Genomic DNA, 25,888 nt, shown 5'->3' with positions numbered 1-25,888 from the left:
TTTATACTTTTATCATCCAGCCATGCATCCCTAAGCACGACAGTTTAGTTTTGCCTGCTTTCAAAACATTTTATAAAAGTGGATTTGAACAATATGTGTTATTTTGTGTTTGGCATCTTTTGCTCATTATTATGTTTGTGAGTCAACATTATATGCAGATATATTCCAAAAATGTTTAATTACATGAGGGATATGGAATAGGAAAAATAGTAAAGAGACTTAGGAGTTAAGATGCATGTTTTACTTCTGGCTTTGCCTCTAACCAGCAAGGATGGCTTTGAGCAAGTAACTGGAACTCTTAGGATTTCCTTTTTTTCCTCCAAAACATGACAGAATGGGTTAAAATGATTGATAGGATTTTTTTCAGCTCTAAAATTGATGAAACTGGATAAATGTTATACTAAGCTATCCTTAATTTATTTCATTTTTATTTTCATTAGGTTGTCTTGGAGATACCCAGTTTTGTTTTAGATTTCGACAGTCTTCTGGGAGGAGGGTGTCGCTGCATTGTCTCCTGGATCAATTTGACAAAGATTTACCAGTTTACTTAAAGGTTGGAAAAGTAGTCATGGGAAAATGTCCATGTGAGAGGAAACTTTAGAACTCATTTATTCAGTTACCGCTGACACCATTCAGAAATATTTTGCTTTTGTTTTGCTACTATATTATATAGCTGAATTTCCAAAGTGAGTCTTATTCATAAGGATTCAGCATCTGAATGAAAGGGACTTTATACAGTTACTGTGTTTGAAACATAATGTCACTGTGATTTATAAAAATGGATTAGAATGTTGAGGTAATTTTCTTTCATTTGTTAATAAATTCTTGAATTAGATGTGGGAGTGGAGTTGTACTGTACAGTAAATACCATCTAGAGTTGAGGTAGTCATACTTGATAACATAGTTGTCTCTTTTTGATTTTTGAATGAGCCTTGTTTTAGTTATTATTTATTTAAAACATTTTAATAATTCAGATGACCTTACAGCCTAGATTTTTTTTTAAGTACATGAGGAACGTTTTCATCTGGATGCCCTATCAGCACATCCAGTGTGACTTTGACATAATTTGCCTGATAACAGTTTTTACAGTTTACCTCCCTGGTTCCACTAATGGCAGAGATACTACCTGTGAAATGTCTCTTAGAGCCATCTCCTCCTTGCTGTCACTACTAATATATTCTTCCAACCAATGATAATAATAGCTGTTATTTGTTAGGGCTTTGTATGTTCTAGATACTGTATTAATAAGCATATATCATCTAATTAATCCTCCCTACAGTGCTCCAAGAGAGATCCTTTTGTAGATGAGGGAATTGAGGGCTATTGAGGATAAGAAACTTACCCAAGGTCATCCCACCTCTTGTTTTATTCCAGCACAATATATGTTATACAGTGTTGCCAGCTAAAGTGTACATATATATTATATAAGTAAGATCTAAAATGACTACAAATTGTTTAACGAGTAAAGAGGTATAGTACTACTTCCTTGTCCTCACTTTTTGGACCTTCCAAAATAAGAACTTTATCATCAAAATTTCACCCTCATCTCCTTTCTATGTGTGCCATATATGTGCCGTATTTTAATCAAACTGAACTATGTGCTTTTTCCTGAGATAGCATGTATTTTTCTGTCTTTTGTGTTTTTACTGAAACTCCTAGCCCTTTCAACTTGGAATGCCTTTGTCTTTGTTTAAGTCATATTCATCCTTCAATTCCCAATTCAAAAACAGCTGCCTCCATGAAATCTTTACTTTTTCCCCTTGGCTTTCCTGTAACACTTTGTGTTTTTTCATGGTACCCATCCTCCTATTACAATAATATTCATTTTTCTACTTCTTTTTTCTGAGACGGAGTCTTGCTCTGTCACCAGGCTGGAGTGCAGTGGCGCGATCTCAGCTCACTGCAACCTCTGCCTCCTGGGTTCAAGCGATTCTCCTGCCTCAGCCTCCTGAGTAGTTGGGATTACAGGCACGTGCCACTGCACCCAGCTAATTTTTGTATTTTTAGTAGAGACAGGGATTCACCATGTTGGCCAGGATGGTCTTGATCTCCTGACCTCATGATCCGCCCACCTTGGCCTCCCAAACTGCTGGGATTACAGGCATGAGCCACTGCACCTGGCCTCATTTTTCTACTTTTCTTATCCCTCCTAAATCATGATATCCTTGAGGAAGAACTGTGTCTTATGCATCTTTTTATCTTCTCTAACACATTACCCTGTTCAAAGTAGGTGGTCAATATATATTTGTTTAAGGAATAATAATCAAATAAGGAACCGAGCCAAAGTTTACTCCTTTAAGATGTAAATGCTTCTTAAATTTTTTGGAATGCAATTACCTTTCAGATTGTATGTTGATAAACATTGTTATGCTTCATTATTATTGGGTTAACGTGTAACTGACTATATAAGATTCACATTGTCATTTAACTCCTTTTATTTTCTCTCTTGAAATTGTATGTTAGGATACCTCATTTTGTTTTAAGATTGATCCCTTATCCTTGACAATCTCAAAATTGTAGGTAGAATTTTGTAGAAACTAAATAAAACATTGGAGAAAACAGAATTTGATTTTTTTTTTAACTTCAGTCACCTAGTATAGATACGAATAAAGAATGTAAGCTGAGTAAGTTATAGGGGGAAAATTTGACTTTAGTACTTAGATTGTAATTAGTACTTTGCCATCTTTGGGCAAGTTAGGAGGGTTTTTTTGTTTTAATTTTAAGCTTTTACACACATCATATGGACCATGTCAAGAGTTAGAAGGTTCTGATCTGGCTGTTGCTGTCATGATTATTGTTTGTTGCTGGAAAAGCGTAACTAGCTCTTCGTGTATATCTCATGTCTTGATTTGGGTTTATAAAGGAGCCTGATGTTAATATTAAAAGATATAGATATGGATATAGATATAGCTACATATATATGTACCCCCCCACACACACTTACTTGTCACTTTCTTCTTAGAAGGATCCTGCTTATTTTTATGGATATGTGTATTTCCGACAAGTTCGAGATAAAACTCTAAAAAGAGGCTACTTTCAGAAGGTAATTGTCATACACACTAATAAAAAAAGTATTTTTTATTTTGTGATTAGAAAAATAGAAAGTGTTAGATTTAAGAGTCTTTAAAGTCTTTGGTATTTTATCTTTAAACATGCTATATATATGTGTGTGTGTGTGTGTGTGTGTGTGTATATATATATATATATATCTATTTTTTTTTTTTTTTTTTTTGAGGTGGAGTCTCGCTCTGTCGCCCAGGCTGGAGTGCAGAGGCACGATCTTGGCTGACTGCAACCTCTGCTTCCTGGGTTCAAGCAATTCTGTGCCTCCGTCTCCCAAGTAGCTGGGATTACAGGTGCCCGCCCGACGCCTGGCTAATTTTTTGTATTTTTAGTAGAGACGGAGTTTCACCATCTTGGCCAGGCTGGTCTTGAACTCTTGACCTTGTGATCCACATGCCTCAGCCTCCCAGAGTTCTGGGATTACAGGTGTGAGCTACTGCACCCGGCCTATATATATATATATATATATATATATATATATATATATATATATTTTTTTTTTTTTTTTTTTTTTTTTTTTTTTTTTGAGATGGAGTTTTGCTCTTGTCACCCAGGCTGGAGTTCAGTGGTGTGATCTCGGCTCACTGCAACTTCTGCCTCCCAGGTTCAAGTAGCTGGGAGTACAGGTACTGTATTCCCGATTAGCTGGGATTACAGGCACCTCCCAAGTAGCTGGCATTACAGGTGTGCACCACCATGCCCAGCTAATTTTTGTATTTTTAATAGAGACGGGGTCTCACCGTGTTGGCCAGGCTGGTCTCGAACTCCTGACTTCAGGTGATCCACCCACCTCGACTTCCCAAAGTGCTGGGATTACAGGCATGAGCCACCGTGCCTGGCCTTGGGTTTATATTTTATCTTTTTTTTTTATTATTATTATATTATAGACACCTGTCTCTATATGTTTAACCTCTATTGAATTTTTGCTCTCTGTGCTAGATTCCTGACAGTAAGTTACAGTTATTGCACAGGATTCTGTCAAAAGCCAGAGGAGTCCACTTAAGTTTTACATTTTAGAATAAATGTAATTTTAGAATAAATTCTAAAATAAATACATTTTAGAATAAACATTGTAATATTGTTGCAACTAATAAATGCCTGAACTATTATATTTTTTTAAGAGCCAGTAAATAAACTTTAGCAACATCTTAGCCATTATTGTTTCTATTCCAAATGTACAATTCTTTTTGTTTCTTAAAAAGAATCAGGTAGGTCACAGTGGCTTACACTTGTAATCCCAACACTTCAGGAGGACAAGGTGGGCAGATTGCTTAAGTCTAGGAGTTTCAGACCAGCCTGGGCAACATGGCAAAATGCTATCTCTACCAAAAATCCACCCTGCCCCTCAAAAAATAGCCAGACTTGATGGCATACACCTGTAGTCCCAGCTACTCAGGAGGCTGAGGTGGGAGGATCACCTGAGCCCATGAGGTTGAGGCAGCAGTGAGCCATGATCACACCATTGCACTGCAGCCTGGGTGACAGAGTGAGACCTTGTCTCAAAAAAAAAAAAAAAAGACAAGAAAGAAACAAAAATAAAGAAAATAATCTTTCCTATTTAATCCCAGCTAGCAAGACATACTTTTCCCTTTTGTACTCAGAATTTGCCCTGACTGCTAATTGGTGTTAGAAAGATAAAAAGTGGTTTTTAAGAAAAAAAAAAAAAGTTTAAAAATTGGGATAATTTGTATCTGAAATGATCAAACCATAAGGTTACAATTTCCAACTATGTGGCTATGACAGTTGAACTGTAAAATATAGCTCATAAGTCTTTTGGAAAAGTATCAAAATTTACTCTTTCTTTAATAGGAAAAGTTCATATGGCTAATTCCTGATATTGCTATTGTAAGGATAACAGGAGCTAGACTTTTGAAGTTACTCATGACATTAGTTTGTTGATAGGAAATTCTTTTTTTGAAGAGCAGGAAAATCTGTTACATGCCATTATGCTCTTAAAGTGTAGCAATAAGGTTAAACTTTTTGTGTTCTGCAGCTATGGTTTTGTTTCCTTTTAACTATCCACTGTAAAAGCCTTTTTATTTTAAAATCCACACTTTTTGCCGAATTTAGCTTGTTAGTAATTGATTATGCAAGAAATGAATGACAAAGCAATTTTTAAAACATTGTTTTTGTTTTTTCCTCAGTCCTTGGTTTTGATCAGCAAACTACCTTATATTCATTTTTTTCACACTGTGCTCAAACAGATAGCACCAGAGTATTTTGAAAAGAATGAACCTTATTTGGAAGCAGGTAAGTTTAACATCGTATGAGTTGAGTACCTTTATGCAGGAGTTTTAAAATTTTTACTGGAAATAAGTGATAAAAATGAAGTTGATTTATAACAATTTATAAAAATTCAGGTAGGAACTTAAGGAATATATGATAGGAGAAAGGTATAAAACTATTTTTCTGGCATCTGTACCTACAGATATCCAAAACTGTCTTTTGTTATCTCCTTTAACTACTTTGATGATGCCTATTATTATTAGAATAATAATAAATGAATATCGAGTTGACAGTTCTAATACTCAGAGTACTATTGAAAAATCCTTATGTCACTTGCTACAGATGGAAGGCCTTTGCCAGTTGATGTGCTTTTGTAGCTAATTAGTAGTAATAAATGAATACAAAAACTCCCTTTAATACTTAGGATATAAATTAACCAATTTATATCCTAGAACATGTGTATTTCTGAGTGAAATATAAAATGTTTTCATCACTTTTGACTTTTCTTTTGCCTTTTATCTCTCATTCTTCCAGGTATATTTTTTCTGCTCTATGGAAAGTAGTGTTCTTATTTCTAATGCCTCATTTTTAATACTTTGATATTTTCACTTATTCTAAGAAAATATTTTATTATATTTTTCAGCTTGTAATGATGTTGATCGATGGCCTGCCCCAGTGCCAGGGAAAACTTTACACCTGCCAATCATGGGGGTGGTAATGAAGGTAATATCTTATATCTCAATTGTCTCCTTTTTATTTTTATTTTTATTTTTTTGAGACAGGGTCTTGTGCTGTCACCCAGGCTGGAGTACAGTGGCATGATCACAGCTCACTGCAGCCTCAACTTTCCGGGCTCAAGCAATCCTCCCACTTCAGCCCCACAAGTAGCCAGGACCACAGGCATGCACCACCACACCTGGCTAATTTTTAAACTTTTTGTAGACAGAATCTTGCCACGTTTCCTAGGCTAATTGTGATCTTTTTAAAGAACTTTTGGACAGGCGTGGTGGCTCACACCTGTGATCACACCTGTGAGCACTTTGGGAGGCCGAGGCGGGTGGATCCCTTGAGCCCAAGAGTTCAAGACCACCCTGGGCAACATGGTGAAACCTTGTCTCTACAAAAAATAAAAAAATTAACGGGGTGTGGTGGTGCACACCTGTAGTCCTAGGTACTTGGGATATTGCATGAGCCTGGGAAGTTGAGACTGCAGTGAGCCAGGTTTGCATCACTGCATTCCAGCCTGCAGGACAAAAGCGAGACCCTGTCTCAAAAAAAAAAAAGAACTTTGTAGGAAGCTCACACATGGGCTTTGCTTTTTTAACCTTCTATTAATATTAATCATGTTATTGCTTTCCCTTGTTTGTCATTGATGTGAGGCATTATAGAGATATTGCAATACATTTTGCTTCCTAGAACCATTAGTCACACAACTTCAGGCACCTCTGATCTCATGGCATCCTGTAGAGTTTGCAGAAGAGTGTAATACATGCAATACATTGTATGTAATACATGCAATACATTGTATGTAATACATGCAATACATTGTATGTAATACATGCAATACATTGTATGTAATACATGCAATACATTGTATGTAATACATGCAATACATTGTATGTAATACATGCAATACATTGTATGTAATACATGCAATACATTGTATGTAATACATGCAATACATTGTATGTAATACATGCAATACATTGTATGTAATACATGCAATACATTGTATGTAATACATGCAATACATTGTATGTAATACATGCAATACATTGTATGTAATACATGCAATACATTGTATGTAATACATGCAATACATTGTATGTAATACATGCAATACATTGTATGTAATACATGCAATACATTGTATGTAATACATGCAATACATTGTATGTATTACATGCAATACATTGTATGTAATACATGCAATACATTGTATGTAATACATGCAATACATTGTATGTAATACATGCAATACATTGTATGTAATACATGCAATACATTGTATGTAATACATGCAATACATTGTATGTAATACATGCAATACATTGTATGTAATACATGCAATACATTGTATGTAATACATGTATATGTAAATGCTACCTCCTGGAGTTCTGCAATTCCATGGCCCTGCCAGTGCCTCCAGAGATGAGTGATATGCAGAAACAGATTACTTGGTAGAATGGAGTATGAATTAATAAAAATTAAGAGAAATTGGGAAAGCCATTGGTTCTTAGTCCTAAGTGATGTTCTTAACACGTGATGTCAGACCACACATGTTCATCCCAGGGTTTTGTTCTCTGTTAGATTTTTCTTTTAAATGAATTAGCATTTTGCTCTCAGACTTTGAATAGGTTGTACCCTAAGTGCTTTGCAAGTCACTGTCGAGTAGGACTTATTTTTGACAATGTTCTCTCTCTGCATTTGGCCATTTTTGTAGGATCTGTATTGTGTTTTTCCTTGGGAAATCATCAAAAGTAATACTGATAGTTCTGGATTGAGTGTTCTCATTGTTTCCTGTGAGATTTATCCAAAAATTTGGCAAGCTTGAGAGGGTGTGTTTGGGTGTGTGTATATTAATGAAGCAAAGATTTGAACAATAAACAGGAAGCAGTATGAAGCTGATGTCCATTTTGTTTTTCAACATACTTGCTTCTCAGGGAGTTAGTGATTACTGTGTGTGTGTGGGTATGAAGACCTTGATTTACTTACTTTCTGCTGTGACTAAAAATAAATATGACCTTAGTTTTTAACTCTGACATAGATAATTTTGTTTTTGTAGCTTTTTTGGCATTACTGACCATACCTTTTTAGCAGCAGGATACAGCACTTCTCATCCTCCATTCTTTTATAGCCAAAAATAATTTCCTGTCTTTCTTTTAGGTACGGATTCCCACATGTCATGACAAGCCTGGGACAACTCAAATAGTGCAGTTAACTCAGCAGGTAGTATGGTACTATGGTAGAATGATCCAGCACATATATAGTCTCTTTAACAGAATTTTTAAACTAGCAAATGCAGAGTTTCTTGAGTTTATTACATATTTCTGAATATTACTGAAATGTCCCATTAAATAATTTTTAATGAATTGGTAATATATTTTCTAATGTTTCTTAGGGTCTTTTTTCTTGTTATTTCTCCAGTAGAGACTGGAGAACTCAGAATTTATATTTTAATTGTGAGGAAAAGGGGAAAGTGAATTTTTTTCAATAAGCTTTGATTCTGGCAGAACCTCTTAGGAGAGTGACCAGCAGACTTCTGATTTTAGGAAACTCAGTTAAAAGGATTCTGTAGTTACAATTGCCCTTTATTTTTCCAAAAGCACCATCTGTTCATGGGTGGGGTTGAAGTTTTCATTTGAAATGTTTTAACTGGTGTACATTTTTTTGTTGTACTTTGTTCTTTGAATTGAATAAAAAACAGATAGCAGTAGGAAAACTAGTATTTCTGTTACATATCAACCAGTATTAATGGGAGTATTTCATACAGTTGCAAATTAATCTGATTTACTATTGGATTAATTTTTTCTTAAACAAGGACAGGGTCTCCCTCTGTCACCCAGGCTGGAGTACAGTGGCACGATCGTAGTTCGTGCAGCCTCCAATTCCTGGGCTGAAGTGATTCTCCCACCTCAGCCTCCTAAGTAGCTAGGACTACAGTGCATGCCACCATGCCTGGCTGATTTTTAATATTTTTTGTAGGGATGGGATTTCACTCTGTTACCCAGGCTGGTCTTGAACTCCTGGCATCAAGTGATCTTCCTTCCTGGATTCCCAAAGTGCTAGGATTACAGGCATGAGCTTGGGATTAATTCTTTTTTTTTTTTTTGAGATGGAGTCTCACTCTGTCACCTAGGCTGCAGTGCAGTGGTGCGATCTCGGCTCACTGCAAGCTTCACCTCCCGGGTTCACGCCATTCTCCTGCCTCAGCCTCCCGAGTAGCTGGGACTACAGGCGCCTGCCCCCATGCCTGGCTAATTTTTTGTATTTTTAGTAGAGATGGGGTTTCACCGTGTTAGCCAGGATGGTCTTGATATCCTGACCTTGTGATCTGCCCGCCTTGTCCTACCAAAGTGCTGGGATTACAGGCATGAGCTATCATGCCTGGCCGGGATTAATTCTTTATCCATGATATCTGCATTATTTTTTATTTTCTGCTATATTAGGGAATATTGGTAAGACCCATTCCCTCTCTGGCTGTTCCTAAAGGAAGAGAATCTTAAAAGTTAGACAGGGCAGCATGGCTTATTGATCATGAGATAGATATATTTTAAAATTTTCCATAAATTTTGGTGATACCTTCTCTTCTTTTTCTTTTCTATCGCTCAGGTGGACACAAATATATCTGTTATTTTACCTACTGTTCATGAGGTGGATATTTTCAGGTAAAGAATAAAAAATTTTGTTAACTGACTTTCTTTTGCTTTGTGGTGGTGGTGTTAATTTATTTGAAAAATGAATATTATATAGGATGTGGAAAAAATTGGAAGAAAATAGTTATGTTTTACATGTTATAAATCAATGGTTCATCCCTGAGTACATGTTATAAGCTTTGACAATTAGGGAAATTTAAATATAGAATATGTATTATATGTAAAAATATTTTTGTTTGGTTTAGTGTGAGAATTATATTGTAATGATGTTAGAAAACATGCTTTTTAAAAAAAGATGCATTTTATTTGGGAGTGAAATGTCATGATGTTTGTGTTCTATTTTAAAATACTTCAGTAAGAAAAAATAGATGACGTGAAAAATGGCAAATATTAATCATTAAATCTGAGTGATATGTACATGATGTTTCTCACACTGTTGTTTTTATTTTTCTGTATGTTTGAAAAATGTCAACATGGAAAATGAAAAAACAAAAAAGAGATACTGTTAGCACTTAGAAAAGAAATAGAGGAAAAATAAAAAGTAATGTTTGTGCCTTTACCCAGAGCAGCTAAATCTTTGGATTGGTACCCAAGTTCTAGTTCCCCAGGTAGTTCTGATGTATAGGCCAGCTTGAAAAACCACTGCTGTAAATGAGCAGTTACGAAATGCTCAAAAAGTCATGAAAGACTTAAAATGGATTTTTTTGGTGGGATCTTTTTTCTTTTATTTTTGAGACAGAGTCTCACTCTATTGCCTAGGCTGGAGTGCACTGCTGCAGTCTTGGCTCACAGCAGCCTCCACCTCCCAGGTTCAAGCAATTCTCCTGCCTCAGCCACCCAAGTAGCTGGGACTACAGGTGCACACCACCATGTCTGGCTACATTTTTGTATTTTTAGTAGAGATGGGGTTTCACCATGTTGTCCAGGCTGGTCTCGAACTCCTGACCTCAAGTGATCCACCTGCCTTGCCCTCCCAGAGTGCTGGGATTACACAGGTGTGAGCCACTGCGCCTGGCTGACCTTTTTGTTTGTTTTTTATGACTTGTAAACTACATGGAATACTGCTTCAAAAGATTGGTTAGTTTAAAAAAAAAAAAGATTGGTTAGCTTTATATGTTGCTCTAGCACAGTACAGTCATCCTATTTCTAGGTATTTATTCAATAAAAATGAAAATGTGTCTACATGAAGACCTGTATGCAAATGTCTATATAGTAGCTTTATTCATAACAGTATAAAACTATACACAACCGAAGTATCCATCAACTGCTAAATGGACAAACAAAATGTAATACATGAATGCACATGGAATACTATTCCGCAGTTAAAAAAAAGAAGGAACAGTTGATACATGCAACAATGTGAAAGACTTCCAAAAGCATTATGCTAAGTGAAAGTTTCCAGATAATTTAAAGATACTGAATGATTCCATTTATATGATGTTCTGGAAAAGATAAAACTATAGGGACAGAAATCAGATCAGTGGTTACCTGGGGCTGGGGGAGGAAATCTACTACATAAGGGCTGCGGGCATTTCGTGAGGTGATGGAACTATTCTAGATCTTTGGTAAGGGTAAATTTTACTGCATATAAATTATAAATGTGACTTTTAAAATAAATTAATTTTCTTAAAAATTACATGTTATGGCATTATTAGGATGAAAAGAGGGAGTGTCCCCAAAATGAATAAATATTACAGGCAAAATATACTAAGAAGAATGTGTACATTTCTCGTTTTGATACTTGACTCATTAAGGAATAATTTGCAGAATTGGCATAAATATAGAGTTCAATTATTGGACATTTTTTCTTTTGAACTTCTGGGTATGAGTCTTACGCTTTATTGTTTGTTACTGATTATCTTAGCTTTTGTGGTAATCTTGCATATCCCATATCTGAAATGGTCAGAATCAGAAGTGTTTTGAATTTTGGACTTTTTTGCATTTGGGGATTTTTGCATATACATAATGAGATATCTTGGGGATGGGCCCAAGTTTAAACACAAGGGTCACTTATGCTTCATATACACCTTATACACATAGCCTGAACGTAATTTTAAAAAATATTTTTAATGATTTTGTGCATGCAACTAAATTTTGATTGCATTTTGACTTTGACTTATCTTGAGGTCATGAGTAGAATTTTCCACTTGTGGCATCTTGTCAATGCTCAAAACCTTTTGGGTTTGGGAACATTTTGTAATGTAGATTTTCACATTAGGGATGCTCAACCCTTAGTTAATTACCCCCATCACTAACACCTTTGATTAGCACATGTCTTGTCTCCTGGATATGAATTACATAATATTGTTTTAAGAGTGGGGCAAGTAAGTTTGTTGTTTTTAAATTCTTGTTTCCCGCCAGATGCAGTGGCTCACGCCTGTAATCCCAGCACTTTGGGAGGCCGAGGCGGGCGGATCATGAGGTCAGGATTTTGAGACCAGCCTGACCAACATGGTGAAACCCTGTCTCTACTAAAAATACAAAAACTAGCTCGTCATGGTGGCGGGCGCCTGTAATCTCAGCTACTCAGGAGGCTGAGGCAGGAGAATTGCTTGAACCCAGGAGATGGAGGTTGCAGTGAGCTGAGATCGTGCCACTGCACTCCAGCCTGGGCAACAGAGTGAGACTCCATCTCAAAAAAAAAAAAAAATTCTTGTTTTCCAAGAGATGAGAAAACCAAATTTTGAAAAATAATCTCACACAGTGATAGTATTATATCAAGCATTTAATATCTAATGATTAGATTAATGCTTTATTTGTGACTGTGCTTTTTGTTTCTGTAGAGCTTACATTTGACGTTTATTCGTGTGAATGAAAGTTTACATATTTATCCAGTTATATTGAAGGTGATAGATTTACACCAAGACTGAGCTTGAAAGCAAAGTAAAGAGACCTAGAAAGGCATTTGAATTTGAGTAGCAGAGATACAGTTGAGTGTAGGCGCTCCTTTCACTAGGTCAAGGTCTATTCCATGGACCACGCCTTTGGTTTCAGCTTTCTTGATCATAGAAATAGTTTCCTCATTCTATTTTTGAGGTGAGATTAGAATTGAAGGGCAGTTTCCTGTTGAAAGAAATAGACATTTTCTTGCCTTAGAGTCAGGGACATTTTACCTGATAATATTTGCTATTTGTTCCTAGTACAATGAGAAACACATCAGTTATCACCTCCTGCCACCTGCTTCTCTCCCCTGTTCCCTATTGTGACTTGAGAAACAAGTTATTTTGGCTTTCTACCGCATTGGCTGAGTAGACAACAGTTATAGCTGTTTCTATGTTTCAGAGATTGAGAAAGCCTGTCACCACATAAAATGTATCTGATGCTATCTGACACATGTTGATTTCCTTTGGGTTTAGGTTTCAGATTATAATAACATACTATATCTTTCTCAAAAGGTTGAAACCACTGTTTATTTCTTAGAAGTGAATTTCTGGCTGGGCACGGTGGCTCACACCTGTAATCCCAGCACTTTGGGAGGCCAAGGCAGGTGGATCACGAGGTCAGGAGATCGAGACCATCCTGGCTAACACGGTGAAACCCCATCTCTACTAAAAATACAAAAAAAAAAAAAAATTAGCCGGGCATGGTGGCGGGCACCTGTGGTCCCAGCTACTTGGGAGGCTGAGGCAAGAGAATGGTGTGAACCCGGGAGGTGGAGCTTGCAGTGAGCTGAGATCGTGCCACTGCACTCCAGCCTGGGCGACAGAGCAAGACTCCGTCTCAAAAAAAAAAAAAAAAAAAAAAAAAGAGAAGTGAATTTCTAATTATTTTCCCAAGGCATGGCTGTTTTGGTGGTGGGAGCTTAGCATAAAGGCATGATACGCCAGAATGGGAATATAAATGTGGTACTAAAAGAAAAGACCCAGTGATTTCCTTATAGACCTTCATTTCAGTAATCCTATACTGCAGTTAATTTGGTGCACACTACCTTTTTTTTTTTTTTTTTTAGACGGAGTCTTGCTCTGTTGCCCAGGCTGGAGTGCAGTGGTGCGATCTTGGCTCACTGCAACCTCCGCCTCCTGGGTTCAAGCATTTCTCCTGCCTCAGCCTCCCGAGTAGCTGGGACTACAGGCTTGTGCCACTACATCCGGCTAATTTTTTTTATTTTTAGTAGAGACGGGGTTTCACCGTTGTTAGCCAGGATGGTCTCGATCTCCTGACCTCACGATCTACCTGCCTCAGCCTCCCAAAGTGCTGAGATTACAGGCGTGAGCTACCGCGCCCGGCCTACTACTAATATTTTTTAGTTCGAGAGAAGTTTCCTTTCCTGAATATTAAAAACTTACCTCCCACCCAAAAAAACAACTTTGATAACATATTATCAGTATAATACAAAGCTTTCAAAGAATGATTTATCTTGTAACTATACTTCCTATCTTCTATGTGTGCCCTTTGCTAATAATATATTAATATACTTGAAAGACAATAATTTGCAACTTGGTGCCTTAAAGGAATCCCACTATTAAAGTCAGTTGGTGAGATGTTTTCATGTAGGCCTTTTTCATTTTTCCTTTGCTTATTTTTACAAACCAACAGAAAAGTAGTAAGTACAATACAGAAGACTTTTTTCCCAAACCATTTGGTAGTAAGCTGGCGACTTGGTGCCCTGTCATCCCTTAATACTTTAGAGTCTATTTCCTACAAACAAGTATACAACGCAACCATCAAAATTGGTAAAATCAACATTGATAAGTTAATATCATCTAATACTAAGACCAGTTCAAATGTTACCAGTTGTTACAATAATGTCTAGTTGAGAATCATCTGTTGCATGTAGCTGTCACATCTCATTAGTCATCTTCAGTCTAGAATAGTTCTTTAGTCTCTGACTTTCATGATCCTGGTATTTTGCAGATTACAGGACAGTTATTTTGCAGAAACTCCTCAGTTTAGGATTGTCTGGTATTTACTCCTGATTAGATTGAGGCTCTGCATCTGTCAGGAGGTGGCACATAAGTTGAGCTTGACTTGTTATTGATGATGTTCAGTTTGATAACTTGATTAATGTGGTATCCTCCAAGCTTCTCCACTGATAAGTTGTTTTTTCTTTTGTAATTAGGTATTTTCGGGGGAGATATTTGAAACTATATATGTTATTTATTGATGTGTAACAAATTATCCCAATACTTAGGCTTAAAAGAACAAACATTATTTCACACAGTTTCTGAGGGCTGGAAATCTGGGAGCTGCTTAGGTGGGTAGTTCTGGCTCAGAGTTTTTTTATGTGGTTGCAGTCAAGTTGTTATCTGTGGTTTCAGTCAGTTGGACATAGGAGTCTGGAGAGTCTGCTTCCCTACAAGGCTTACTCGCACAGCTTGGCTGGAGATCGCAGTTCTCTGTGGCTGTTGTTAGGAGGTCTCAGCCCTAGCCTTATGGACTTCTCCATAGGGCTGCCTAATGTTCTCACAACATGGCAGCTAACTTTTCCCAGAGCAAGCTACTGAGAGAAGGCTGAAGCCACAGTGTCCTGTATGACTCAGCCTTCAAAGTTGTACATTGTCATTTCTACCGTATTCTGTTAATTACAATCAAACCAGTAATCCAGTCCGCGCTCAAGAACGGGAGAATTAGGCTCCATGTTTTGAAAGGACTGTCAAAGAATTTGTGGACAGATGTTATTTATTTATTTATTTATTTTTATTTTTATTTTATTATTTTTGTAGAGAGGGTGTCTTGCTATGTTACCCAGGCCGGTCTTAAACTCTTGCCTCAAGTGATCCTCCCACCTAGGTGTTGGGGTTACAGGAGTGAGCCACCATGCACAGCCTGGACATATTTTGAATCACCACACTATTTTTATATATCTGTTTGGACTCTCATTTCTTGTTTTATTCAATGGATTCTAATCCATTATTACCTATTTTGATATTCAAATTGTCCCAGTTTAGCCAGTGAGAACTTAGTACAGGGTGGCTTCTATGTTCTTTTGCCATATCTCTGTCATTCTTTGAACACTGTCTTGCTTTCTGGTGTGAGATATTCCGGGTTTATCTTTTTTTTTTTTTTTTGGTAATTAAATAAACTGGTTTGTAATTATCATATCATACAATATTCAACCTTTTAAAGTACAATTCACTAGTTTTTTAATATATTCACAAAGTTGTGCAACCATCACTGCTAATTCCAGAACATTTTCATCACCTCAAAACATAACCCTGTACCTATTAGCAGTTCCCATTCCCTCTTCTTCCCAGCCCCTTGCCATTACTAACTTACTTTCTGTCTCTATGGACTTGCCTGTTTTGGACATTACATTTAACTAGAATCATACAAAATGTGACCTTTTGTGTCTGTCTTCCTTCACCCAGAATAATGTTTATAAGGTTCATCTGTGCAGTATCATGAATCAGTACAGATGCTCCTAGACTTACAAGGGGGTTATGTCCTGTTAAACCCATTGTAAGTTTGCAAATTGTAAGTTGAAAGTGCGTTTTTGATATTTTCAGTTTACAATGGGCTTATCTGGAGGTAAGTCTGTCATATGTTGAGAAGCATACTGAATGCGTACTGCTTTTGCAACATCATAAAGTTAAAAGTTGTAAGTTGAACCATTGTAACATGGGGACTCTCTGTACTTCATTTTTTTAATGGTTGAATAATATTCCATGTGGATGGGCCAGGTGCGGTGGCTCACGCCTGTAATCCAAGCACTTTGGGAGGCCAAGGTGGTCAGATCATCTGAGATCGGGAGTTCGAGACCAGTCTGACTGGCATGGAGAAACCCCATCTCTACTAAAAATACAAAACTAGCCGGGTGTGGTGGCACATGCCTGTAATCCCAGCTACTCTGGATGCTGAGGCAGGAGAATCGCTTGAATCTGGGAGGCGGAGGTTGTGGTGAGCCAAGATCGCCCCATTGCACTCCAGTCTGGGCAACAAGAGCAAAACTCCATCTCAAAAAAAAAAAAAAAAAATTCCATGTGGATATACTACATTTTGTCTATCCATTCACCTTTTGATGCAGGTTTGGATGGTTTACACTTTTGGTTATTATCAATAATGCTACTGTCCACATTTGTGTATACATCTTTGTGTGGACATGTTTTCCATTCTCTTGGGTTCCAGATCATCTTGTATTTTCTCTTCCCAAGCCCTAGAACCAGCCATTTCTCTAAAAAGCCTTGGTTCTTTTTAGCAGAGAATAAGATTTAGAAGACAAAATCTGGGCATTTGGTGTGCTTATTGATATTGAGATATCATTGCTTTTAGACCCTCTCAAGTGGACAAAGCTAGGATGTGTGTGTGTGTATGTATATGTGTGTGTGTGTGTGTATGTAAATGCATGTATATATACACACTCATATATATTAAATTATTTTTTATTAACTGATTTAATCAATACCTCTGTTAGCAATCAATGCTGCATCTCTGCTACAACTTTTTTTTTTTAGGTTTTTTGTTTATTTCAAAAGGTTTTTGGGGAATAGGTGGTGTTTGGTTGCATGAATAAGTTCTTTAGTGATGATTTCTGAGATTTTGATATACCCATCACACGAGGAATGTACACTGTACCCAATATGTAGTCTTTTTATCCCTCACCCCCTCCCTCCCTTTCCCCACTGAGTTCCCAAAGTTCACTGTATCATTCTTATGTCTTTGCATCCTCATAGCTTAGCTCCCACTTATGAGTGAGAACATATGATGTTTGGTTTTCCATTCCTAAGATACTTTAGAATAATGGTCTCCAGTTCCATCTAGGGTGCTCTGAATGCCTTTATTTCATTCCTTTTTATGGCTGAGTAGTATTCCATGGTGTGTGTGTGTGTGTGTGTGTGTGTGTGTGTGTGTGTGTATGTATATATATATACACAGAGAGTCAGAGCCCAAAAAGGGGAAGATGGCACCCACTTGGAGACGTGGTCTAGTGGGATAGAGTAACCTGAATGAGACAGGAGGGTATCCATGGGGGTGGGGGTGGAGGGTCAATCCAACAAGGAGAATCAGAGAGTGAGCAGGGTAAGGAGGGTATCCATGCAGAAGGGAAGCCAGGTGTAGAATGTCAGGGCCCAGGGGGGATGAGAAAAGTATTAGCACGGGGGACAAATATATATATACATACATACAACTATATATATATATATATATATATATATTTTTTTTCACTCATTGATTGATGGACATTTGGGCTTGTTCCATATTTTTGCAATTGTGCATTGTGCTGCTATAAACATGCATGTGCAAGAATCTTTTTTTTTTTTTTTTATGACTTCCTTTCCTCTGGGTAGATACCCAGTAGTGGGATTGCTGGATCAAATGGTAGATCTACTTTTAGTTCTTTAAGGAATCTCCATACGGTTTTCCATAGTGGTTGTACTAGTTTACATTTCTACCAACAGTGTAAAAGTATTCCCTTTTCACCACATCCACACCAACATTTATTATTTTTTGATTTTTTGATTATGGCTATTCTTGCAGGAGTGAGGTACTAGTGCATTTTGGGTTTGATTTGCATTTCCCTGATAATTAGTGATGTTAAGCATTTTTTTAATGTTTGTTGGCAATTTGTATATCTTCTTTTGAGAATTGTCTATTCATGTCCTTAGCCCACTTTTTGATGGGATTGTTTATTTTGTTCTTGCTGATTTAAGTTCCTTATAGATTCTGGATATTTGTCCTTTGTTTGGATGTATAGATTGTGAAGATTTTCTCCTATTCTGTGAGTTGTCTGTTTACTCTGCTGATTATTTCTTTTGCTGTACAGAAGCAAAATAAGTCCCATCTATTTATCTTTGTTTTGTTGCATTTGCTTTTGGGTTCTTGGTCATGAAGTCTTTGCCTAGGTTTATGCCTGGATGGGTTTTTTCCAATGTTATCTTCTAGAAATTTTATGATTTCAGGTCTTAGATTTAAGTCTTTGATTAATCTTGGGTTTGTTTTTGTAAAGGATGAGAGATGAGGATCCAGTTTCATTCTTCTACATGTGGCTTGCCAATTATCTCAGCACCATTTGTTAAATAGGGTGTCTTTTCCCCACTTTATGTTTTTGTTTGCTTTGTTGAAGATCAGTTGACTGTAAGCATTTGGCTTTATCTCTGGGTTCTCTGTTCTGTTCCATTGGTCTATATGCCTATTTTTATACCAGTACCATGCTGTTTTGATGACTATGGCTTTACAGTGTAGTTTGAAGGCAGATAATGTATTGCTTCCAGATTTGTTCTTTTTGCTTAGTCTTACTTTAGCTATGCAGGCTCTTTTTTGGTTCCATATGAATTTTAGGATTGTTTTTTCTAGTTCTGTGAAGAATGATGGGAACAAGCAGTGTAAGGAGGGCATTGATGGGAATTGCGTTGAATTTGTAGATTGCTTTTGGCAGTATGGTCATTTTCACAATATTGACTCTACCCATCCATGAGCATAGGATGTGTTTCCATTTGTTTGTGTCGTCTGTGATTTTTTTCAGCAGTGTTTTGTCATTTTCCTTGTAGAGATCTTTCACCTCCTTGAGTAAGTATATTCCTTAGTATTTTATTTTATGTATTGCAGCTATTGTAAAAGGGGTTGATTTGATTCTCAGCTTGGTTGCTGTTGGTGTATAGGAGAGCTACTGATTTGTGTACATTAATTTTGTATTCGGAAACTTTGCTGAATTCATTTACCAGTTCTAGGAGGTTTTTGGATGAGTTTTTAGGGTTTTCTAGGTATATGATGTCATCAGCAAACAGTGACAGTTTAAATTCCTCATTACCAATTTGCATGCTCTTTATTTCTTTCTCTTCTCTGATTGCTCTGGGTAGGACTCTGCTGCAACTTTGTCCCCCAAGCTAATACTTTTCTCATCCCCACTGGGCCCTGACATTCTACACCTGGCTTCCCTTCTGCATGGATACCCTCCTTACCCTGCTCACTCTCTGATTCTTCTTGTTGGATTGACCCCCCACCCCCACCCCCATGGATACCCTCCTGTCTCATTCAGGTTACTCTGTCTCACTAGACCACATCTCCAGGTGGGTGCCATCTTCCCCTTTTTGGGCTCTGACTCTCAACACCAGGTCAAGCCTCACATGAGTGCTCTCCTTACCCTGCTTGTGTGCTTACCCTACTCCAGGGTACTTCTCCATGGAGATACCCTCATTTCTCTGCTCTGACACCTTATGCCAGGTGGTCCCACATTGTGACAACCTCCTCAACTCATTCTGTCTTTGATGCTACTCATCAGGCTACCTGTCTGTGCTTCCTGGGCTCTGTGAACTGAAACCAAATAATCCCCACACATGTATACATTGCTCACCACATTTGGGCTCCAGCAGTTCCACAGTAGGCCACTATCTGCATGTAGATGTCCACCTTACCTTACATAAGCTCTGACACGCCTCCCTGGTCAATACGGCTCTCTTTCCCTCATGGCAGAGATACCTACCATGTTCTGCTTTAGGACTGAGTTGTTTAGGAAGGGAAGAGGAAGAGCTCCTTTGCCTTACCCATGAGCTGTTCTTTTGTTGTTGTTTGTTTCTTTTGTGGCACTTATCTTGTTTTTGAATAGTTAAAATTAACTCCCCTAATTTCCATCTCATAATTTGTTGCATATTTTTGCACTTAATTGTTGTTTGATTTTTCTTTTCTTTTTATTTGCATGTGTGTCTTTTCAACTGAGTGGATTGGTTGTGATTTTCATAAATAGATAAGATTTTCCCCCCTAATCTACTAGGAAAAATTTTTACCAAGCCAGGAGGAAATTCCTAAATAAGTGAAAGTTACCAAGTGTCTTAGGCCTGGTAACATACTAGCAGAGTTATGTCCCAACAGGCCTCCACCCAATTCCAGGGCTGCTGTAAAAATACTCAGCACTTCTGTAGAGGGAGTATCTGCCCAGGAGTTTCGCTCTTGTTCAGCATTAGCACTCCCCCTTGTGATTTGTCATCATTCTTTAATGTCAGAAGTATTGGGTTTTAAGTTAAGTATATCCAATAAGTGCCCTTGGAAAAGTAATTTTTCTTATTTCCTTAAAAATATTTAGGATTGAAATTCAAAGTATCAAAGCAATATTGATAAAATAGATCTATCATATGGTACAACAATTTGAGAATTATATGCTTTTATTGTCAGTTATTCTGTGTGTCAATATATTACATTTAATTTTGTAAAAATTAGGATGACTCAAATTGATAGATATTTTTATGTGGATAAAAGGGACTTATGTCTCTATACATCACCATATTCTAAATGAATTTGTGTATCAGATCAAGATACAAATAGCAGGAAGAATTTATATCAATGTGGAGTTTTTAGAAAGATTATGTAGGAATTTTAAAAACAGGATTGGCTACATTAAAAAATATTTCTACTGTGCATCACCTTTCAGGTGTTTCTGCCCAGTTTTCCTTCATAGTCAGATGCTCTGGGAGCTGGTGCTGTTGGGGGAGCCCCTTGTGGTTATGGCGCCATCACCATCGGAATCATCAGAGACTGTATTGGCACTTGTTAAGTGAGTCTATTTGGTTACTATTTCTGGGTTTTTTTTTTTGGATGCTGCAGTACTTAACCGGTTGGTGATATTTGCAGCACTTCCCACCTGTCGTATTTTTCCCCACCCATTATTGCATTGATCCATGCAAAAACCCCTATCAGAAGGTAATGCTTATTATAGCACCATTTTATGGATGAGAAAATTGATTCAGGCTCCCTGAGGGCTGGAACCATGCCTTTGTTGTTCTGAGTGGCAGGCACATTGATTCATTACATGAAGTTGTTCCTTGATAAATATTACTTGTGTGAATGATCAGTGTAGAGTCAAAGGCACATAGCTAGTGAACAGTAGAGCCAGAATTTCACCGCATCTTCTGCCCCAAACCCAGTGTGTTCTTTCAGTATGCCATTTCGCATTACATATATCTGTCTTTCTAATTCTGTGAAATGAGTTTACCATTTATTAAAATAAACAAAGTATCCCTTTGTGTGTATACCGTTTGTATAGATGTTTTCTAGTTATAGATTAGGACCTTTAATTTCTGTGTCCTTTATTTTACATGTTCTTCCTGCTCCACAGCTGTATTTCTCCATTAAAGTACTTCAGTGATTTCCGACCTTATTTCACTATTCATGATAGTGAATTCAAAGAATATACTACCCGTACCCAAGCTCCGTAAGTAAACAAAATAACTTCTATTGACCAGGTATTACCTTTATAACCAAAATTGTGTAGAATTATTTTTGGTAATAAAAGCTTATAGGCAGATTGATCTTATAAAAGGAAAGTTTGAGGAGCTGCTGGAAATAATTTTAGATTTTAAGAGTTAGTACCTTATTTGAGCGATTTTATGTATTTTTATTTATTTATTTATTTTTGAGACAGAGGTTTGCTTTGTTGCCCAGGCTGGAGTGCAGTGGCATGATCTCGGCTCACTGCAACCTCTGCCTCCTGGGTTCAAGAGAGTCTCCTGCCTCAGCCTCCTGAGTAGCTGGGATTACAGGCATGCGTCACCACGCCCGGCTAATTTTTGTATTTTTAGTAGAGACGGGGTTTCACCATGTTGATCAGGCTGATCTCGAATTCCTGACCTTGTGATCTGCCTGCCTCAGCCTCACAAAGTGCTGGGATTACAGGTGTGAGCCACCACACCCGGCCCACGTGATTTTATTTATTAATGGAAGCTATATTGTCATTAATAGCCACTGGGTTGTACTTTCAGTTGTACTTCTTTATGAAAAATCTTTTCAATCTGTAAAAAGAAAAAATAATCTTACCCTTTCCTTTTTAGCTCTTGCTCTATCGCTCACCTTCTTTTTACAGCTAGATTTCTAAAGCAACAACAAAAATCTGCATGTACTATCTCCACTTCCTGATTTTCTGGTTGCTTCTAGTCAACTGCGGATTGACTTCTTCATATTCATTGAATTTGTTCTTGCCAAATCATCAAGACCCTTCTCACTGTTTCACCCAGTGGGCATATCATTGCCCTGTTTTTCCTTTTCTTTCTGTCTTTCCCCCTCCCCTCCCCTCCCCACCCCTCCCCTCCCTTCCCCTCCTCTCCCCTCCTCTCCCCTCCCCTCCCCTCCCCTCCCCTCCCCTCCCTTCCCTGTTGCCCAGGCTGGTCTGCCACCTCTTCTTTCTTGTAACATTTACACTTTTAACCTTAAAAATATTTTAATCACCAGCTGGTCTTGATGGCCCATGCCTGTAATCCCAGCACTTTGGTAGGCCGAGGCGGGCAGATCACTTAAGTCCAGGAGTTAGAGACCAGCCTGGGCAACGTGGCAAAACCCTGTCTCCACAAAAAAAATACAAAAATTAGCTGGATGTGGTGGCATGCATCTGTAGTCCCAGCTACTCATGAGGCTGAGGTGGGAGGATGGCTTGAGCCTAGGAGGCAGAGGTTGCAGTGAACTCAGATCGTGCCACTGGACTCCAGCCCTGGGGAACAGAGTGAGACCCTGTCTCAAAAAAAATTTTTTTGTAAATCTCTAATACTGTTCTCTCCTGGGTTGTCTTGTGGTGCATCCCAATCTTCTTTGCAGACTTCTTTTCTCTACGAATCCCTTAAATGTTGGTGTTCGCTAGGTATTGTGTTCTGAGTTCTGATTTCAGACTGATAGTTGGTTTTTTTTTTTTGAGACGGAGTCTGGCACTGTCATCCAGGAGGGAGTGCAATGGCGCCATCTTGGTTTACTGCAACCTCCGCCTCCCGGGTTCACGAGATTCTCCTGCTTTAGCCTCCCAAGTAGCTGGGATTACAGGTGCACACTATCACACCCAGCTAATTTTTTGTATTTTTAGTAGAGACAGGGTTTCACTATATTGGCCAGACTGGTCTTGAACTCCTGACCTCGTGATCTGCCCACCTTGGCTTCCCAAAAGTGTTGGGATTACAGGCGTGAGCCACCACGCCTGGCCCAGACTGATAATTATTTCTGTACAGTTGTTTTTTTTTTTTTTTTTGAGACAGAGTCTCGCTCTGTTGCCTAGGCTGGAGTGCAGTGGCATGACCTCAGCTCACTGCAAACTTCACCTCCTGGGTTCAAGTGATTCTCCTACCTCAGCCTCCCAAGTAGCTGGGATTACAGGCATGCACCACCACACCCAGCTAATTTTTGTATTTTTAGTGGAGATGGGGTTTCATCATGTTGGCCAGACTGGCTCGAACTCCTGACCTCAAGTGATCCACCCGCCTCAGCCTCCCAAAGTGCTGGGATTACAGACGTGAGCCACCGTGCCTGGCCCTTTCTGTACAGTCTTATCTGTACCCATGGCTTCTGTTAATACCCCATGTTAATGACTGAAATATATCTTTCTAGCCAATATCTCTGTGAGGTCCAGACCTATATAACCAGGCGTGTGTGTGTGTTGTGGGAGGAGGGGGATGTTTTAAGCACATTGCCCCATAGAAGATAGAAGTCTTAATGGCATCTGAAACTAAACATGTGCAAACTGAATTATTTTTGTCTCCCTCTTTTCTCCCCTAATCTCATACCTCTTCTTTCTTTTCATAGATGGCATTAGTTTTCATTTAGTTCTCAAAACCTTGTCATAAATTTCTCCTTTGTAACATGCCCCACATTAAATTTTACCAAATTCTGTCAGTTTGATATCCTAAAATATCTCTGATTACATTTCTTATCTTCTTTCTATTGCTCCCTTTCCAGTCTTACTGCCTCTCATGTTTTGCATATCCAAATTTGCTTTTCCCTCAACCCCTTCTCTCCTCATAAGATAACTTCCAAATTTCTTCCAGAGTGATCTTTTTTTTTTTTTTTTTTTTTTTTTGAGATGAAGTCTCGCTCTTGTCCCCCAAGTTGGAGTGTGATGGCGCGATCTTGGCTCACTGCAACCTCCACCTCCTGGGTTCAAGTGATTCTCCTGCCTCAGCCTCCCCAGTAGCTGGGATTACAGGCGCCTGCCACCACACCTGGCTAATTTTTGTATTTTTAGTAGAGATGGGGTTTCACTGTGTTGGCCAGGTTGGTCTCGAACTCCTGACCTCAGGTGATCTGCCCACCTTGGCCTTCCCAAAGGGCTGGGATTACAGGCGTGAGCCACCGCGCCTGGCCGATTGATCTTTCTAATAAGCACTTTTTCTTTCATGCGGCATTCCTCCACTTGGTTATCTAGTAGTTTCCCTTTGCCCGTAAGATAACATCTAAACTTCTTAGCATACTAACATGGTACTAATGATCGGGCAACAATATTCTCATTTCTGACTATTCATCCTTTCTGCTTTTGCTCCAGGAATGCTAAACTCTGTGTAGTTCTACAGACAGGCCATAATGTCACTTCATTGCTTTGCACATAGTTTGTTCTGCATCACTCTTCCCTCTCTCATCCACTTGGCAAAAAACGCCTACTCATCTTTCATGTCTTCCTGTAAATATTATCTCCCTGGTGAGGCTGTCCTTTAATCCCCTGGTAGACATAGGTTCTCCTTTGTGATTATTATGCTTTTTTTTTTTTTTTTTTTGAGACAGAGTCTCACTCTGCTGCCCAGGCTGGAGTGCAGTGGTGCAATCTCAGCTCACTGCAACTTCCGCCTCCTGGTTTCAAGCAATTCTCCTGCCTCAGCCTCCTGAGTAGCTGGGATTACAGGTGCCCACCAGTACGCCCAGCTAATTTTTTGTAATTTTAGTAGAGATGGGGTTTCACCATGTTGGCCAGGTTGGCCTCGAACTCCTAACCTCGTGATCTGCCCGCCTCAGCCTCCGAAAGTGCTGGGATTACAGGCGTGAGTCACCGTGCTCGGCTAATTGTTGTGCATTTTAAACCACCTTCACCGTCTTCTAATTTTGGCATCATAACTGGGTGTGTATATCTTTCTTCCTGTGTGCTGCTGGAAGGACCGTGTCCTTTCATCTTTTTATGTCTAGTGTAAAACGTGTTGCCTGGCATGTAGTTGATATGTAATGTGTTGAATAAAGGAAAAAGCAATCTGTGTATTGTTCATTGAAAAAAAAAGTAAACTATTCTTCACTGATTTAGCATTCATCTTTTTCTCACCTTTTTTGTTTTGTTTTGTTTTGTTTTTTATAGGCCCTCAGTTATATTAGGAGTAACCAACCCTTTTTTTGCTAAGACACTCCAGCACTGGCCACACATTATTCGAATAGGAGACCTTAAACCTACAGGTAAAGTATAAACTTGGTGTTCTGTTTTTAGTGTGCAGTGTTGCTGAACAGGTTTCTTTCTTTTCGTCCTTGATTATTTTTTATGTTGATGGCAGCTTTCTTCAAGGCCTTTGGAGAAGAGTATAATTTCCTGCTAATTTCCCACTAAAATATGCAGGCTCTTATAATATGTA

The 25,888-nt window shown here is 38.3% G+C and overlaps 1 protein-coding gene across 22 annotated transcripts in view; it reads left to right on the top strand.

Moving 5' to 3' along the window:
- The window catches only part of DENND6A (DENN domain containing 6A), a 68,387-nt gene that overhangs the window by 26,521 nt on the left and 15,978 nt on the right, over positions 1-25,888 (top strand). For 12 of the 22 annotated variants that reach the window (XR_010155250.1, XR_008547271.2, XR_010155241.1 and 9 more), the window contains 9 exons: positions 441-553; positions 2,963-3,043; positions 5,208-5,313; positions 5,933-6,012; positions 8,176-8,238; positions 9,622-9,677; positions 20,965-21,087; positions 21,649-21,744; positions 25,621-25,715. Coding sequence is in view for 7 of the 22 variants with exons in the window: in XM_516553.7 (XP_516553.3) it covers positions 441-553; positions 2,963-3,043; positions 5,208-5,313; positions 5,933-6,012; positions 8,176-8,238; positions 9,622-9,677; positions 20,965-21,087; positions 21,649-21,744; positions 25,621-25,715 (813 nt within the window). In the remaining 15 variants the exon portion in view is untranslated. The remainder of the gene's footprint in view (positions 1-440; positions 554-2,962; positions 3,044-5,207; positions 5,314-5,932; positions 6,013-8,175; positions 8,239-9,621; positions 9,678-20,964; positions 21,088-21,648; positions 21,745-25,620; positions 25,716-25,888) is intronic. The other 10 variants (XR_010155244.1, XR_010155247.1, XR_010155246.1 and 7 more) reach the window with 5 other exon arrangements.

The sequence above is a fragment of the Pan troglodytes genome, chromosome 2, assembly GCF_028858775.2.
Source record: "Pan troglodytes isolate AG18354 chromosome 2, NHGRI_mPanTro3-v2.0_pri, whole genome shotgun sequence".
NCBI classification, from domain to species: Eukaryota; Metazoa; Chordata; class Mammalia; order Primates; family Hominidae; genus Pan; species Pan troglodytes.
The sequence above is the reverse complement of the archived record's forward strand: the minus strand, read 5'-3'. Positions and strand labels throughout refer to the sequence as shown.